The sequence below is a fragment of the Embiotoca jacksoni genome, unplaced genomic scaffold, assembly GCF_022577435.1.
Source record: "Embiotoca jacksoni isolate LCO1_2020_lvr unplaced genomic scaffold, fEmbJac1.0.p SCAF_52, whole genome shotgun sequence".
In the NCBI taxonomy this organism is placed as follows: Eukaryota; Metazoa; Chordata; class Actinopteri; family Embiotocidae; genus Embiotoca; species Embiotoca jacksoni.
In genome coordinates this window covers 1438258-1456054 of record NW_027185406.1, presented here as the reverse complement: position 1 = coordinate 1456054, position 17797 = coordinate 1438258, and the positions used below count along the sequence as shown (strand labels likewise).

The 17797-nt window shown below is 41.0% G+C and overlaps 2 protein-coding genes across 3 annotated transcripts in view; one reads left to right on the top strand and one right to left on the bottom strand.

Moving 5' to 3' along the window:
• The window catches only part of LOC138212110 (tripartite motif-containing protein 67), a 52968-nt gene extending 39065 nt beyond the window's left edge, over positions 1–13903 (top strand). Inside the window, exons 6-12 of one of the 2 annotated variants that reach the window (XM_069172361.1) lie at positions 1126–1206; positions 2382–2548; positions 2946–3084; positions 5174–5298; positions 5473–5651; positions 7454–7616; positions 8881–13903. In XM_069172361.1, the coding sequence (XP_069028462.1) occupies positions 1126–1206; positions 2382–2548; positions 2946–3084; positions 5174–5298; positions 5473–5651; positions 7454–7616; positions 8881–8928 (902 nt within the window). In that variant the 3' untranslated portion in view covers positions 8929–13903. The remainder of the gene's footprint in view (positions 1–1125; positions 1207–2381; positions 2549–2945; positions 3085–5173; positions 5299–5472; positions 5652–7453; positions 7617–8880) is intronic. The other variant, XM_069172360.1, reaches the window with a different exon arrangement.
• Positions 13813–17794, bottom strand: fsaf1 (40S small subunit processome assembly factor 1). The gene is made up of 9 exons (XM_069172365.1): positions 17572–17794; positions 16580–16729; positions 16392–16492; positions 15587–15646; positions 15387–15482; positions 15204–15287; positions 15071–15105; positions 14184–14300; positions 13813–14054 (listed from the first exon to the last, which is right to left on the bottom strand). Exons 1-9 carry the CDS (start codon positions 17642–17644, stop codon positions 14051–14053), a joined length of 720 nt encoding a protein of 239 aa, XP_069028466.1. The 5' UTR covers positions 17645–17794; the 3' UTR covers positions 13813–14050.
• Between the last annotated feature and the right edge of the window lie 3 nt (positions 17795–17797).

Genomic DNA, 17797 nt, shown 5'->3' with positions numbered 1-17797 from the left:
CCGAACCCTCACATCCCACTGATCATCCGGAACAAAGCAGCGGAGTTTAAAGATGGACGATCTGATTTTCTGTCTTTGAAATCTTAGTCTTTGACGTCCTGTAGCCTGACTTCATTTTTCTCATCTGCCAGCTGACCTGAACATGCGGTTCTGTTTTTAATTAAGTCTGTTTTAGGAACTGTTTGTCATTCTCCGCTGTATTCGGATACTAATAACCACATTTTTTGGTTTTATGACAAATTTCTTTTTTTTTTGTAGCAAAAAAAACAACAAAAACTGAGCATTTCATGTGTGCGTATTATTTATGCTCCCCGTCATTATACGACAAGTAGTTCCGACCCAGCGATCTGATTGGTCGACTGTACATTTAGCAACGTGCTCAAATCGCCATAAAGCACCTCACTGGAAATATCACTTTTTTTTTGTTTTGGTTTTGGTTCAGTTTTGGTTAAATCTAAATTATATTTGCAGTTTAATTGCTAATTAAAATGTAAGATAGGAATGGTTATCAAATCTGTAAAAAAAAAAAAAAAAAGGAAAAAGTTGGTAAATTTAGTTTCTGACGCAGTTTCTTCAGCTCGGAGAATCTCTAATTACTAAAGCACATATCCAGTTGAAATTCCATTACTCACTTGCAAAGAGCACTAAGAGCTTTAGTTCACGTCCAAACCATCGAGTTTACGCTTTGAAATCTTTGTATGGTTGCAGTGATTTCCTGTCACAACATCAGGATTCTTGTTGGAAACCTCTGCGGTGTCCCCGTACGCAGACGACTCCGTACTTTACATCGGTGGTTGCTTTGCGCAATGTTCGCGTCTTGTTTCAAAAATAACTCCTAAGTAAATGATTTCCCGTCGATTCATTAAAACGTGAGGCAATATTATACGGTGAAAAATCATTTACATGCCGCTGGATCGTGCTGCTTTTCTAACCATAAATTCAAAAAAGTATATGGTGATGACGCACATTTTCTTCACTGCCTTGGAGAATATTGACCTCTTGTGTTTTCTAACGCAGTCAATCTAAACCCCCCACCCCCCCACCCCCCTCACTGTTAGCATCAGCTGCCATCTTCTGTCCCTGTGCTGTTGTATTAAAACATGCAAACCAACGTCATATTTCCAGATTTGCAGGAGAATCCGTTATTGAAACAAATGCAGGCAACTGGAAATGGTGAGGCTGAGATGGAGACAGAGAGCCCGGGAGGTATTTCAGAGACTTTTCACAGTAAAACCTCCGTTTCCCTCCCCTTGAATTTATTTTCTCACTCCTCCCTCATCCCTGCAGCCCCGATACAACCTCATGGCCATTCTGGTTGGAAACTCACCGGTCCTTTTGGTACCTGGTCTGTTTCCTCTGCATGGTTATTGTTCTCCAGAGTAATGTTGCATAAAGATGTTTGTTCCCCGAAGTACTTCCTGTTTCCCCTATGATAGTCGTTGTATGATAAATTAAGATGTGTTGCACTGTTAACAATGCAAAATGCAATTGTTCAAATAAGAGAATCAAATATTGTTTGTGTTTTTTTTTTTTATATCATGGCATACGCACTATGTCGGGATATCATCCTGCTGCAAACAGTAGAAGGAAAAAAATTATGAGAATAAATTCAAAACGCATTAAAAAATCTTGATAGACCGAATCAACATGTGCATTGTACAGATCAGATTTCTTTTTTGTTTTTTTTACCCTGTTTTTGTTGTTTGTTTGTTGTTTGTCTGTTTCAGCTCCTCCGGGAATTCAATTTTCACCTGTTTGTTACCAGCACAAGGGGTTAGACCGATATACGGCTTTTTTCTTTTCCTTTTTCTTGTTAAGAATCCTCTGATCTCGAGGGAGAATTTCTGTCTTTTAGCAGCTTCCTTAACGAGCAGAAAATCGAGCCTGGCTTTCGGCTGTAGAATCACGTACGAGAGTTTCATGATTTGGGCTTTTAGCGGAGCCGATATCTCGTTTTCCCAACTTGATTAATTGATTCCCAGCTCTCCGTCGAAAAGCTTATCGGTCTAACCCAATTGCACCACTTGCACTACCACCCCTTCAGTGCGTATGATGTCCTCACATGGTGCGGTTGTAAGCCTCCACTGAATCCCAGCTGTTGCCCTGTAAATGAACCTGAAGCTCTTTCACCTTTTTAAAGCTCTTCTTTTTTTTTCCTCCTTCTCTAAATTCTCATTAAAGCTCCTATTTTCTCTCCCTTCAGTTTGTTTGAAGGCAAATCAGCCCGACGACTTGCTACATCCCAGTTTTCTCTTCATCCGTGTTTCCCCCTCCCTTCGACAACTCCCCCCCCCCCCCCCCCCCCCCCCCCTCTCCCTCCTGCATCCGCCCGTCCGTCAATTAATATCTTTACATTTTCATCCGTCCATCCCCCCCTGCAGTGGAGTCCGGTGGACTCTCGGTGCCGGCGGCTCCTCTGCTGCAGCTGGAGAAGTGCTGCACCCGGAACAACAGCGCCACCCTGGCCTGGAGGGTGATCGCGCCCGCCGGCAGCCCCATCGAGGGCTACATCCTGGAGCTGGACGACGGCAACGGAGGGCAGTACAGGGTCGGTACTGAGCGCACACATTCAGATTCAGTACGAAAAAAACCCACAAAAAAAACCCCAGACTAGTACGATGTAGTAAATCAATTATATGACCGTAATCTACTCTGAAATGATGTCAAGCTTGCTCTTCTCCTTGTTTTATTATTAATGTTGCACATGCTGCTCAGCATCCGATTGTAGTTTCTTTGTGTGTAATAAAACGTGCCGTCGGCGAAACGCGTTGAAAGTACTTGATGTCTTTATTAACACTCGAGCCCTTGTATACATCTTATGCATTATGCAGGTCGCCGTTCTGTGTACGTGCGTGCACTTAAGCTGCATTTGTAATGATGCTACAATGTGTGTGTGTGTGTGTGTGTGTGTGTGTGTGTGTGTGTGTGTGTGTGTGTGTTCCCAGGAGGTGTACGTGGGGAAGGAGACGGTGTGCACGGTGGACGGCCTTCACTTCAACAGCTCCTACAACGCGAGGGTGAAAGCCTACAACGGCGTCGGCGTCGGGCCGTACAGCAAGACGGTGGTGCTGAAGACATCGGATGGTACGTTGTGTGTGTGTGTGTGTGTGTGTGTGTGTGTGTGTGTATGTGTGTGCGTGTGCGTGTGTGTGTGTGTGTGTGTGTGTGTGTGCACCAGATGGACACCGTCTTGGTTTTGGCTCCTTTGACCGTCTTGATTTTATTGTCTCCACAGGTTTTCTTTTGTGCGTTTTTTTGGTCATAATCTTTGTTAAACAGGTTTCATGATGTAATTTGTTTTGTAGCGAGTAACGCTGATTAGAAAAGCCTCTTAGAAGAGGGGATTGTTTTTTTTCTTGCGTGCTTTTTTTCAGGGAACGGCAGGCAAAAGATATGGAAGAGAGAAGAGGAGGATGGATGAAAAGGAAGGAAAGGACAGACAAGAGGAAGGGAAGGCAAAGATAAGGGAAGGAAAATATAGAGTAAAGAAAAGTTATGAGTTAGAAGAAAGGACGGAAAGAAAAGGATGGAAGCAAAAAAGGGGAAGGAAACAGGAAGTCAATGGAAAGAGAAAATGAAAGGAAATGGAAGGAAAGGCAGGGAGACGATAATGAAAAGGAACGGACAAGAGAGAATAGAAAAGGAAAGAAACATGGAGGCAATTCTGGTAGAAAAGTGCAACGAGGAGGAGAAAAAGGGCAGTGAGGAATAAAAAGAGTCCGAAAACGAGGAGGAGAAAAAGGGACAGTGACAAAACCTTCCATACCGGCGGTGGGATGAGGACGGAGAGCCTTCCCACCGGAACAATGGGCATTAAGAGTCTGTTTTCTGACTGATAACCGTTTATCCCTCCCGCCCTCTTTTTGTTTTTCTCTCTCATCTTTTTGTCCTGCCCACTCTGCCTCTTCGTCCTCCTCCTCCTCCTCCTCGCTCTCTCTCTTGTTCTCTGAGGATTGTGTCACAGCTACAAAGAAAGGAAACAGCGGGATGTGACTCGTCTTAATAAGGCGGCAAAAAGCTACAAACCAGACGTTGTCTTTGAAGTTTTAAAAACTGACATTTGCAGGATAATTCTGTGTTGTTTGTGCGTGTGTGTGTGTGTGTGCGTGTGCGTGTGCGTGTGTGTGTGTAAAAATATCACACATCAACACTCATTCAGTGATGCAGCATGTGGTTGTATCTCGCTGATGAGGCATTTCTAACCTCAGGCCGACATTGTACATGTGTCCCTGATGTTTCAGCCTTCAGCGTGTGTGTGTTGTGGGTTGTGGGTTGTGTGTGTGTGTGTGTGTGCGTGTGCGTGTGTGTGTGTGTGTGTTGTGTGTGCGTGTGTAGCTAAACTCACTCAGTTATCGCCCACCGTACCCAACGTCGTACACAATTGGAAGACTTTCATGCCGACATCTGCCCCGAAGAAACCAGACGTTATCTCAAATATTATATATATTAAAAATGTTATGGTTATACCGTATTGCATATTATCACAAAAATGTAAAATGTACATTGAACTGAATGTTTTTTTTTTTCATTTCGCATGAGGAATTGAAATCAGAGGTAAAAAAAACAACAACAACAAAAAAACATTTAAAATGCTGGTAATTTATATCTCATGCTGACAAAAGTACAAAGTTGTATAAAAAAAAATATCAAATAGGATCTTTGAAAGTATTTATGTGCTTTTTAATTTCTCGACACATAATTTGCAAAACAAATGTGGATAATACGATTCGATCGTTGAGTTTATGACCCAACAATCTGCTTTTTTATTTTTTATTTGAGTCTTTGAGAGAATTTCTTTTCACACTGTAACGGCATTTTAGCGTTCTTAAAAGTTTCTTCTCATCCCAACTGAAATATTATCTCCTCATCAAACGAGATTTAGAAGGTTTCTGTTTCTCGCGTTACAAGAAAAATGAGTCCGGGTGGAAATCAAAACCTACAAATTCCCTCTGCTGGCATCGTCGACGTAACGTAACCCAAAACTAAAGCCGACGTATGTTCAGGTACATTTTGTAGTACGGACAGATCGCCTTTAAACGTAATTATTTCTATAAAACGCTCGAACAGAACGCCGTCGATGGCGAAACGTGTCAAAATGTTGGTGCAGACTCACTCCCGCTCCAAAAACTGACCACTGGCACGCTAACACGGCTAATTTGTGTCTTTCTTGCAGTGGCTTGGTTCACCTTTGACCCCAGCTCGGCTCACCGGGACATCGTCCTGTCCAACGAAAACCAGACCGTCTCCTGTAACAGCTACGACGACCGCGTGGTTCTGGGGACCGCCGCGTTCTCCAAGGTGAGTTCCATCTCTCGCGTTCGGCCATTGTGTGTGTGTGTGTGTGTGTGTGTGTGTGCGTGTGTGTGTGTGTGTGTGTGTGTGTGTGTGTGTGTGTGTGTGTGTGTTGTCTCTCTTTGTCTCAACCGCCGGAGATTTAAAAACATTTTCTACACGGACCCTCCAATAATCCAGGGCGTTCACTACTGGGAGGTCGCCATCGATCGCTACGACAACCACCCGGACCCTGCGTTCGGCGTGGCGAGGATCAACACCATGAAGGACATGATGCTGGGGAAGGACGACAAGGCCTGGGCCATGTACGTGGACAACAACCGCTCCTGGTTCATGCACAACAACTCCCACACCAACAGGTACGTGGTCACACTTTTTACATCGTCAACAACCAAAGAAACGTATCGATATTCTAACTCGATGTTTAATAGATTCAGAAATTAACATTTAAAAAAAAAAATTCTATTTAATTTAAGTGTTTTAAGGCTTTTTTTTTTTTTTTTTTTTTTTTTTTCAAATAGTAACTAATGGAAACTCAGCTTTCACCTCGTGGATTTTTGTCTGTGATTGTTTCAGAGTTGCCGTTTAAGTTTTCGCTTCCAAGGAAATTGTTTCGGTGAAAAAAATAATTGAGAAAAAAAATGTACACTGCAAAAATGTGCAGTCGTTTAAATGAACAGTTTGTGTCATGGACGAGAGTAACAACACTAATAATTACATTTATTAGATGTGTGTGTGCGGGTTACATCTGATGAATTCACATTTTTGGGGGTTTTGGATTGTTTTGCCTGACTATGCTTAATTACAATGTTTTATGAGTAATAAACAGTGTAAATGTCATTTCGGTTTGGCCAGCTCGTGAAAAATTTGCTGTTCACCGCTTTCGTTGTTTTTAACAGTGTTGTCTGTCTGTTTTTGTAATTTTTCACATCTTCGTGTTTCTGTTACTTCACTTTCTGCCCTCGCGTTTCCCGTCGCTCCGACTACTTTCAGCTGTCCCTCATTGTCCCCCTCTCCCTGGTACATTTAGCCCGTTTGCTCCCCTTCTCTTAGTGCCGGTTGTGATTTCAGTTTCTCTGTAAATCCGCATCCTTCTGCTGTTGATTTGTCTCTTTTCTCGTTAGCGTCTCAGTCTTCGTGTTTTAGTTTTCATGTTACTTTTTAGCGTTTTTTTGTTTCAGCTCCCTAAAGTGTGATTTTTACCGTCTCGTTACTTTTTTTTTTTTTAATATCTGAAACCTTAATTCGTGTTAAAATTCAGCTTTTGTTTTGCACCTGCCTCAGTTTTGTGCGTTTGTATCTTCTCACAGCAACACTGTAAAACACGTGGACTTAAATCAAGTTGTAAATGACTTGAACGTTCACACCCGCAGACCTGATAGTGTGTTATAGAAAGTCACGAGAATATAATAATGAATTGCTTTAAATCCAAAAAAGCCCTGAAGTCGGCTGTTGTTTTTTTTTTTTTTTACATTTAGCCAATTATTAATTAAAAGTAAACCAAAAAAAAATGTCTGAAGGGACTTATGATGGGGATTACTGGACTGCGTAAACCTGTAAGAATGATTTAAGGTGTAATTTGTTCCATCCTGGCAGGTGCGACCTAATCCTTTGAAGGATTATACGACGATTCGTGAAGTGAAGAGAAAAAATACCTGCTGAGTGGATTTGTCAAAACCGGGCACTCGCTGAAGTTGTATTTAAAAATGTCGCCCAATGTTACTGATCGATAAAACATGATTAATCAACAGAGATAAATCGGCCTCGTTCAAATCTCGTTAACTAATCCATGAACATTTGTTGTCAACGGAAAGACGTTGTAAGGCGTCTCTTCTCTCGCTTTATGATCTTCCCGCATTGAATCTCACGCGTCCGAGGGGTCGCTACGGATACGCCGGATGACAGCGGGACCCGCGGGCTCGTTGCCATGCCGACGAACGGACGAGCAAACCCAGCGGGGGAGCGGCAGGAGACGACGGGAGACTTCGACGTTTTTTTTAGTGTTTTTTTTTACAGTTAAAACAGAGAATTTCAACAGCATTTGGTATCTGTTGCAGGTTTAATGATGGTTTTTGTTTACGTTACATCATTTTTTTTTTTTGTCATTGTGTGTGTGTGTGTGTGTGTGTGTGTGTGTGTGTGTGTGTGTGCGTGCGCGCAGGGCGGAGGGCGGCATCATGAAGGGCTCGTCCGTGGGCGTCCTGCTGGATCTGACCAAACACACTCTGACGTTCTACATCAACAAGGAGCAGCACGGGCCGACCGCCTTCGAGAACCTGGACGGCGTCTTCGTGCCGGCCGTCAGCCTCAACAGAAACGTGCAGGTCGGTGTGTGTGTGTGTGTGTGTGTGTGTGTGTGTGTGTGTGTGACTTGTGGGTTCATATTAAATTCATGTCACACTACATAGATGATCAAATATTGCAAATTCAGCTTGAAATAGTTCGTCTAATTAGTTTATCAACATTTCCTGCATTTCAAATGTGAAGAATTTTTACTCCTTTTGCTTTGTTTTGTGTCACTTTAAACTGAATATTCTCCAGTTCTGGTTAAACCGAGAACTTTTGAGAGTCATTTTTCAGTTTGTTCTAAAATGTTGTAGACAAAACTGTTGAATAGAAACACCCTATATTTTGATTACTGCTTGCGAAGCCCTTTAAATGGCATTTGATTTGTTTAAAAGGTGCTATATGAATAAAGTTTGACTGATTGACTGATAAACAGCCGTTCCAAACATCAGTCACAGGGCAGGTATTCATTATATTCTGCTTGTGCAGCATTTATTCTCCCTTGATTTCCAACATACAACACGTGAATCCGCCTAAATGCCAATCATAATTTCTCCTCTTAGTTTTCCACCATGGAAATACGTGGTAGATTTCAGCAGCCATTAAATGGCGAGTATTGTTGTTGTTGCCGCAGTCGTGTCACCAGTCAGATTGGATCATCACTCAACTTGTCAAATCATGTTTTTTGTTTTTTTTCGCATATGCAAAATAGCGAGATCGTGAAATCACGCAAAAAAAAATAAAAAAAAAATCGGAAGAAATAAAAACGGGGAGGAGCGATGCCTCTTTCAGAAGAGACGTGTTACAGTTATAGCATTACACCACAGACACACGGTCACGTTAAAGCAACCAACAACTTCAAAGCTGCAGAGCTGCTGGAGCGAATCATTCTAACATTAAAAAAAAAAAATCCAGCTGATGCATTTTTTTCAAGCACAAAAGTTTTTCCTAAATTCGCTCCGTTTGAATTCCTAAAGCTCAGATCAGTCATCAAACGTGCTCCCCCAGATTTAAGCGTTCACCGCGGGTGCAGTTAACCTTAAGTGAACGTTACCCAACTCGTTATCATGCGTGTGATCTCAAGAGGTTTTTTTTTTTTTTTTTTTTTTTGCGGTAAATACTGCCTTCCCGAAAGCTTTTAAACGATCAAAAGTGTCACTTTTTAAAGTGAAATATATATAAAATACTCGAGCGTTTCCCGGCTGTGTTTTTTTTTTTTTTTTCTTGTTTCCTTCGTGTGTGTGTCGTCCGTCCTCCGCGATGATCTCATCGGGGTTGTTCGCTCTCGTTTGTCCACTTCAGGTGACCTTACTGACGGGCCTGGAGGTGCCAAAGAATATCAAACAGTAAGAGCTCCTCCCACCTCCTCCCCCTTCCTCCCCTCCTCCTCCCCCCCCCCTCCCCGCGCCCTGGATACCGAACCAACGATGTCACACGCCGCCTCACTTCACACCCACACGGAGCTCAAGGTCCCCCCCCCCCCCCTCCTGCCCCCCCCCCCCCCGGACGTAAGGGAATGAATCTGACTTCTGATTGGCTGTACGTGCGACGATCGTCACCGCAGAGATGACCGGAGTTGCCCGTGAACGGCCCTACTTTTTATTTTTACATTTTTTTTTAATGTCACTATTATTATTTCACTTCCTGTCATTTTTAAAACGAAGGAAAATTGAGCTGAAAAAAAAAAAAAAATTCTCCCCGAAAGCCTGAGACCAAAACCCATCAACATGCTGACAGAGGACTTCTAACACTGTGCTGTAAAATAATTTCGAGCTAAAAAAAACAAAACAAAACCATGAAAACCAGAAATTTACACCGATTTTTTTTTTTTTTTTTTTTTAAAAGCTCTACAGCGACGTGATGCTTTTAAGAGGTGGAAAAAGAAAGAAAGAAAAAAAAAAACAACAGAGAGGAACGATTCAGCCATGTTTGTTGCTGCTCTGCTTCACTCAGGTGCTTTTACAGCCTGCGAGCTAAAAACCAGATGAAGGCAGTGTTTAGTCGGAGCTGTGCAGTGGCACCGACGGTTTGCTTCACACACGACATATTTAAAAAGTCTCTCCGCACACTTTTTTGTTTTTTTATCCGAGTCGTGGCTGCCATCTCTCTTGTTTTTTTTTTGTTTTTTTTTTTTAACCTTCTCGTTTAGTTTAAAGGAGAAATTATTATTATTATAAAGTGGCACGAAGGTGGTTTGATACTGTTGTTGATACTGAGGTTGGTCGATGTTCAGAAATGAAACACATCTACAGAGCCGGGGAGTCACTGAAGAGGAGCTCATTTCAAATCTTAAGTGTTACATTTCGGTGCCTTTTTTTTTTTTTTTTTTGGTTTGTCTTTAAAAGCTAAATTAAGTCACTCGTGAGTTTCTGGTAAGATTGTAATCTACCATTTGCAGTGGATTACATTTGCTGTGGTGGAATACAAAAAAAAAAAAAAAAAAAAAAAAAGGGAAAACTCCCTGAGATGATAACAGCAAATTTTATGCTTTGAACTCGGTTAAAAGAAAAGTGAACGCTTCTGGAAACACCCTTTTTTTTGTTTGTTTGCATTTTCTAGCGTGATCACTCTTGGTCGGATCTCGCTTCGCCGCTCTGTGCGCGAATGATCACGTACATCTGATAAATACACACGTGATCACGTAAAGAAACGCGAGGAAAAAGGAACTCCATTTTGTAATTTACAATCTGAACCGTCAAGACTCGGGTCGCCTCGGTGAAAGTGATTTAATTCCCCCAGCGAGCGTGAGAGGGTCGGGCTCTGCGCTGCGGCGGATAAATGAACTGTGCGAGGCCCAGGACGCATTTGTGTTCACTATGTAAAACAAACAAAAAAAACAAACAAATGTGGTCACATGCGCCCCGGACCGCCTCCGAATGTGGTCTGAGCAGATTGGATCACACGTTCGTTTTGACTCAGACGCTAATCAGTGACTTCCTTGTGTTGATCTGGTTTCCAAAAAACTCCTAAAACAACTTGCATCTCGTCCTGTTGAACAGAAACAGGTTTGTGAGCAGCTTCTCCCTGCAGCGTCTCCCCGGCTCCGCAGACTCGACGTCAATCTCTCCACCTCGATCGAAAACGCCAAAACGAAACTTGAGCCAAATCCTCACATTTCTATCTATTTATTTATTGATTTATTCATGCGAGCTTTCTAACTGTAACACGTGAGAAAGTAGGTGAGAAAAAGTGGTGGTTGTCTCGTGGTTACGTCACTCCGCTCCTCATCCCTCCGATGCTTTTCGGGCGTCGAGCGATCTTCAAAAGGTCACGTCGGGTAAAGCTACAATTCGCTGCTACATTTTTCATCAGGGATCGGATACGGCGGCCCGTAGAGGACGAGTAGCTTCAACCAGACCACTGTGACTTCGGACGTACGCTTATTAAAAAAAAAAACAACAACAACGCGTATGTTTTATCGCTTCATGCAGCAGAGAAAGTAGAAGTTTTGTTTATTTTTTAAATTCATTTCGAGTTAATTGTGACCTCGGATTTTGACATTATTTGAAATATTTCCATTCCCTATAATGTGAGCGTGAGAGCGACGTCGTTACAAGTGTTCGGTCGACCGACCTGCCACACAAAAATCATGCGTGAATGGAAATCCACAAACTGTAAATAGCGATAATGACGTGGGATATTAAGCATGGATTTAAACGTCGAACAAGTTTACAAACTATCTGAAGCTGTACTGTAAATAGTGAAACCGTTTTGTTGTCTTCGCAAACGAGTGACGTTAAAGCCGACCGCTGTGGCAGCTCGCCCCCTGCTGGCGAACGGCGGCAACCACAAGACGGAGGCAAAATTTTCCCAAACGAAAATCCTGCTGATGCATATGAAACCAATTGTGTTTTTCATATCGTTTAATCATTGACTTTGTAAAGAAATGTCGTCTTATTTTCATTTAAATCGTAAATATCTCGTGCTGTTCAAACATTTAATCAGGGACATAAAATAGCAGTCATTTACATTCAAAGCTTTTTATATATGTTGAGTTATATCCTACTTACACCCCTATTTTTTCTAAAAAGAAAAAACAATTCAATGCAAACTATAATTTAAATATGCCATATGAATGAACAGAAATACAGTAAAGAACTGCTTTTATTTTACTGGAAATTATTGTGTCTATTTTCAAGTAATTTAGAGTTGTAAACAAAGGAAATATCTTTAAATGTTTTGTTTACTTGCGTTTATGGTGTGTTTCTTTTTAATGAAAGGAAAAAAATACTACTGAAGAACAATAAATCGAGGCTTTGAGATGAGATGACTTGATGCTGTATTCAAATTATTTGGGAAAGGTGATCTTCAAGCAGCCATAATCTATATTCTTATTTCAATTCGTGTGGAAGAGCTTCATCGCCAGACTGTGGTTGATGTCAGCTCCGTTTTAGCACCTTTCAGCTTTTTTTGTTTTTTTTGCGAAAGCCCTTAATTTAGCTGTTTTTTTTTGTTTTTTTTGTTCACTCAAAAGTATTTTTAGGGGGATTTAACACTGACACACCAGACATTTGTCCGGGTAGGACCAGAAATAGAGCTGAAACGGTGAATGTTTAGCTTCAGTTCATTTTGTTGGGGGAGAGGAGGGGAGAGATGGGTGAAGGCAGAAACGTGACTTTTGCACGAACACTGATGATGATGCACCGTGTGTCTGCTTGATGGTATCCAAGCAACTAGTTTGTTCCTGCCTCCCCCAAGTGGCCAAAAAATCAACCTGCAGTTTTAAAGACAATAAATCACGACAATAAAATCCAAATAACAAATCATTTTATTTACATTTCAGTTGGCATTTATCTGTACGTGATCTACCAACTTTTAACTTTTTTTTTTTTTTAGCACTAAGTGTACCATCTTTCCTATATGACCTGAATGCATCATTATAGTGTAAAAGCCCAATTTTAAAAGCAGTTTCCACAAACCCAGAAAGAAATACATCTTAACTTTCTGCCGAAGGGCATTTCTTTTTTTTCCTCCCTGACGTGCCCCGGACTGCCAGCTTCCACCTAAGGGCTACATTTTTTTTTCGTAATCGAGCGAGGCTTTTTTAAAATTATTTTCTTCTCCTGCTGGCCGCCCGGCTCCGACCCGCCACGCACCGAGAAGAGAAACTCGCCCTCGGGTCGACTTTCGCTTTAACCGGGAATAAATTTCAGGCCAACGAGCAGCGTTGGAAACATCTATCGTGTAACCAGGGTAACGAAAGATGTTTTCCTTCTGGTTACATGTCTGCGAGAGTCAAGACGGCGCATCAAGTAAAATTGGGTTAAATCTTTTTTTTCCTCTCTCTCTCTTTAAAAACAATTTTGTGACGGAAAAACAAACAAAAACTCGCGTTTAAAATGAGTCACGTTGAAGCCACTCCCGTCTAGATGTGCTTGTACGGCATGACCCTTTACCCCACACTTACCCACCCATGAATGTGACATATTTTATGAATTTGAACTTCGACAATATAGTGCTGGGGAAAAAAAAAAAAAAAAAAAAAAAAAAAAGCACGTCACTGCTGTTATGAGCCATTTAACTTAAAAAAACAACAAAAAACGGCAGAGGAAAAAAAAAAACTCATTTACTCCATAAAGTCTGTAGATATATTTATTTTCTTTTGTATATTGCCCTCTTCAGTTTAAAAGTTAAATGGTAATAGTAACAGTTTGTGGTTTGAAGGGTTGCAGGTATTCAAAAAAAAAAATACAAAAAAAAGTCTTGCCGCCTATGAAATATCCTCAGAATACGACGCGCCGCAGATAAGCTTCAAATTCCCTCGTGCTCGTCTTTTTTTAGTTTGTTTTTCAGCTAATAACGTGAAAAGAGCTGCTTCAAGGGGAACCGGCGTGAGAAGTTGTGACCTCACCCAGCCGCACACTGCCAGATCAAATCAAAAGGTCTCGTTTCATCACCAAAAAAACACAACAAAACAAAAACCCTGTCGACTTTCATGTTTAGGGGTTTATAACAGGAGAAGGAAAACAACAACAACTGCATTTGCAAGACCGATATGCTTTCTCGTGTTCGTATGTGTGTTTCTTCATGAAAACTTCTGCCAGGACTCGTGTGTACTTTTATTTATTTAAATTTTTTTGTATTTCCTCCTGTGTGTATCCCCGTCCCTCGCCCCCCTCCCCTCCCTCCCCCGCCAATGTAAAGGTTTTGTACGACTACATGGTTTGTATATGAGAAATGTACCTGCATACTTTTAAAAACTTCAGTGTAAAACACAAGAAAATGAACAATGTCTCCTTTTTATTTATTTATTTTTTTTTTATTTTGGTTTTGTTTGTTTTTTCTGGTCATTTATAAAAACAAAAATAAATTAACTGTGATGGAATATGATTTGTTTTGTGCGTTTGACGTTCCACCGGTGATCCCATCTCTCCGACATTTTGTTTTTCTTCCCGTCTTCACGTCCGATGCATTCAGGACGAGTCGCCGAACACAAATTCTTCGTCTGGCACCGCTGAGATTTTTCCATCGTTCACCTGCAAAAAAACAAAAATCAAACACAAAACGTTGAGGACCTTTCCATCGCCCCATTCGGTCCTCTTCAACTTCGCCGCTCGATATTTAACTCGTCCATTAACGTCGAACCCCCGAAGTGAAGACCTCACCGTCGCCGCTTTTTGCCTTTGATGTTCTGGATCTCCTTGGAGCTGAGGATCAGCATGCCGTTCTTGAAGCGGCCCACCTGACCCGAGGGGGCCGAGGACGCCGTCTTCTTCTTGTCTCTGGTGGAAATGCAAAAAAAATAAAAATAATAATAATAAGCTGCAGGTTTCAACAAAACAAGTCTTGGAAGTCTGCCGGTCGTGAAGAAGGACGCTGGATTTCTGTCCGAACTTTATGGTGAATATTCGCAAATGTAGGATGAATTCTGCCCTTAAGAACTCCTTCGATAACGACAATTATATACAATTATTTTAATAACATACAGAGTCGAGGACACCGAGGAACGACCGGCTGCGGACTCCAAACGGAGTAGTCGAACAAAACGTGAAGCAAAAAAAAAATAGTCCATAAAATAAATTAAAAAATTCTTTTTCCAAGAATATTTTTGTAATCTGAAAGTGCAATTTTGGGATAATCACGTTTTTTTTCTGGTTCAAACAGATTAAATTAAATCTTGTTTTTAAGCTTTTAATAGCTGATTCTTTGAGATACGCAGTTTTGTCATCACACTGTATATTTCCACAAATTTAATATTGAAATTACTGAGACTTACGAACTTATTAATAATTAACTTCGGAGAATTGCGGCTACTGTTGACGCACCAAGTGGTGTCCCAATTTCCTTAGTTTTAAGATTTGAAGCCCTGGCTGTGTTCTTACCGCCACTAACCAGCAGAGGGCGCTCCTAAATGAGGGTTTACATTTCACGAGGCTAAATTTTGGTTTCAGCCTTGCGTTTTCTAAATTAAATGTAAGTTTCCTCTTACGGATTCATTTTCTCTACTTCATTAAATCCTAAAGTATCTTCAGAAATGTCGGGAGTCACTCACCGTTGAACATTCGGCTTCTTCTTCTTCTTCAGGTCCTACAGAGGAAATGAAGCAGGTTTACAATTAAAACTGGAAAAAAACAAAATTAAAAATGACACTTTCTGTAAGTACCGACTGAAGGTTCGGGTTTTACCGGCTGAACCTCCTTCGCTTTCTCCTTCCTGTCTTTGATTTGCTGCTGCAGCTCCTTGTAGTTGACGTAGTTTTTCTTCAGAGGCTGGAAATGAAGTTGAAAGTTTTTGTCATTTGGTTATTAAAAAACAAAAAACCTGAACTACAGAAGAACCTCATAGAAATGTGGTTTTTTTTTTCTTACTCTGGCTCCCAGCATCACCGCTCTGTCCTGTTCAAAAACACGCTGCTGCTCCTTCTTATAACCGGTGATCCCAAACCGGTGGACCTCCAGACGAGCCTGCCGGCGACGCCGTTAACGTTAAATTGAATTCAGCGACAATATCCGGGCAGCGAAATCGAGTTAACGGCGATTAAAAAATAAAAACAAAATAAAATCATCACCTTTTCCAAATCGATTTCTTCCGGCTGGTCGCTTCGGTTCTTCTCCGCGATCTGAAGGGCCTTGAAGTGACGAGAGGAGACAAGAAGATGTGACGTGACGAACCAAAACAGAGAAGGTCGGCTGGAGGTCGCACGGGGCGTTTATTTATTTATTAAAAAAAAAAATTTTTTAAATGGGAAAACAAGTGTCAACGATTAAAAAGGTGCTGACACAAATACACAAGTTGGAAAATGAATTTGAACAGCTTGCGCTGACGCCAAGAGTTTTCTAATTAAATGAATTGCTTCGCGTGTTGAAGAGGATATTCGTCACACCTCTTTCTACTCATTTTATTTGGTCAGAAACTGAGAGCTTTTTGTCAAATTAAGTTATCAGTTAAGCCCATAATGCCGTGAACTTATCACAAAATTATTTTAATGACATTATTCAAGGGGAGAAAAAAAAAAAACAACAGTGCTCATCTAAGTGCTGTAATTCTGATTAACATAAACAAAAATGACTTTCGGAGTCAAATCCGTTCCGCTGGTTTTGATGTAATTTACTACGACGGAAGTGCGTCCAATGACTGAGCTGCAACTTAATATTATAACATTAATATTATATAACGCAGACGGACAAAATCCTTCGTAGCCAATCAGAATCGAATTGTTTTTAACGGGCTTTTGAGTTTTCTATCGCTGACGCTGGTTTTATCCATTGTACTTTTATAAGAACACATACGATTAATGCAACAGAGAAAAATAACCACGTTGTGACTTAAATGAGTAAATTTGTACTTAAAAAAAGAAAAAAGAAGAGACTTACAGGCTTTTTGTTGGCGGTTGGCGTCTGCTCGGTTTTCGTTCTCTTTCTCGGGTCCTGAAACGTGACGACTTCCACCCGGTTCACCTGCCGGATGTTTGGACCTAAAGGAGAGACGGGATGAATTTAACAGGTACATTCAAATCCAAAAACGAGAGCGTAAAAAGTTGTTAACATCTCAATCGTCCTGCCTGTTCGCTCGGCCTTCGGCCGTTCCGCTCTGTCGTCTTCGCTGTCGCTGCCGAGTTCCTCCACCGGAGGGAGCTCTTCATCTCCATCTTCATCTTCAGCGCATCTTTTCCGCTTTTTCTTCTTCTGGGACTTCTTTTTTGGTCCCGATCCTGCGTCATCGATCAACAACACGAGCACGAGATAAATCTGATTGTAGCACAGAGTCCAAGCATTTACGGTAACGACGGGATGATCGACCGGTTTCTACTTTATTGGGAACGCAGAGCGAAAACTAAAAAGCGACCCGACAATCCTGCAATAAATGACGCACTTATAGAGATTATAATGTTTTAATTTGAAACTGTCCGAGAAGGTCGTGGAGCTGAATTAACGATCATTTGTTGTTGATCTCCATCTATAAAACACATCATATTTACTTACATCACCCTGAACGTGAATAATATCACCTGTCAAGTCCTGCTGTGATAAAATGACCCAGATTCTTTTGACCTTTATTATCAGACAATTTGATATCACCATCAGATTAAGGTAGATGTACCTACATTTGCCATCATATTGACTTTATTTTATTTATTTTTTGTTTGCTGTGATTGTTGTGACCTATATTCTGTTATTTGTTTACATTATTTCTACGTAGCGATATTTATGATGCAAACTTTGTATTTTCTATAACTGTACATTTTTAACATACTCGGGTTTTTTTGGGTGTAAATTTAAAAAAAAAAAAGTAAAATTTTTGTAAAAATCTCGTGTTTTTAATTTGTGCAAAAATAAATCAAATAATCGAGAGACAGCTGATCATCAACAATAGTTGCGACGTAACGTAACACACCGAAGACATTTATGTGCGGTTTATTTCGTGCCGGTAGACTCCTGTAAAACAAAAACAAAAATAATTAAAAAAAATATATATATAAAAACGAGACAGTTACGGACTCAATATTAGCCTTTTAAAGCGGCTAACATGAGCTAACTGGCTAACTCCGCTTACCAAAGTCGTACAGTTCGTCCAGGACGTTTTCTAGAAACACTTCGTCCTCTCTTCCGTTTGACCTGGAGCTCATTTTCAAGAAATAAAAACCCCACACGTGGGATAAGTGAAGAATAAAACTAAATATGAACGTGAACACGAGAGAGCGTAAACACACGTGGGGGAAAAAAAAAACAAAACCAAAAACAACAACTTCCTTCGCGGCCACCGTACGGAAATTTCTACA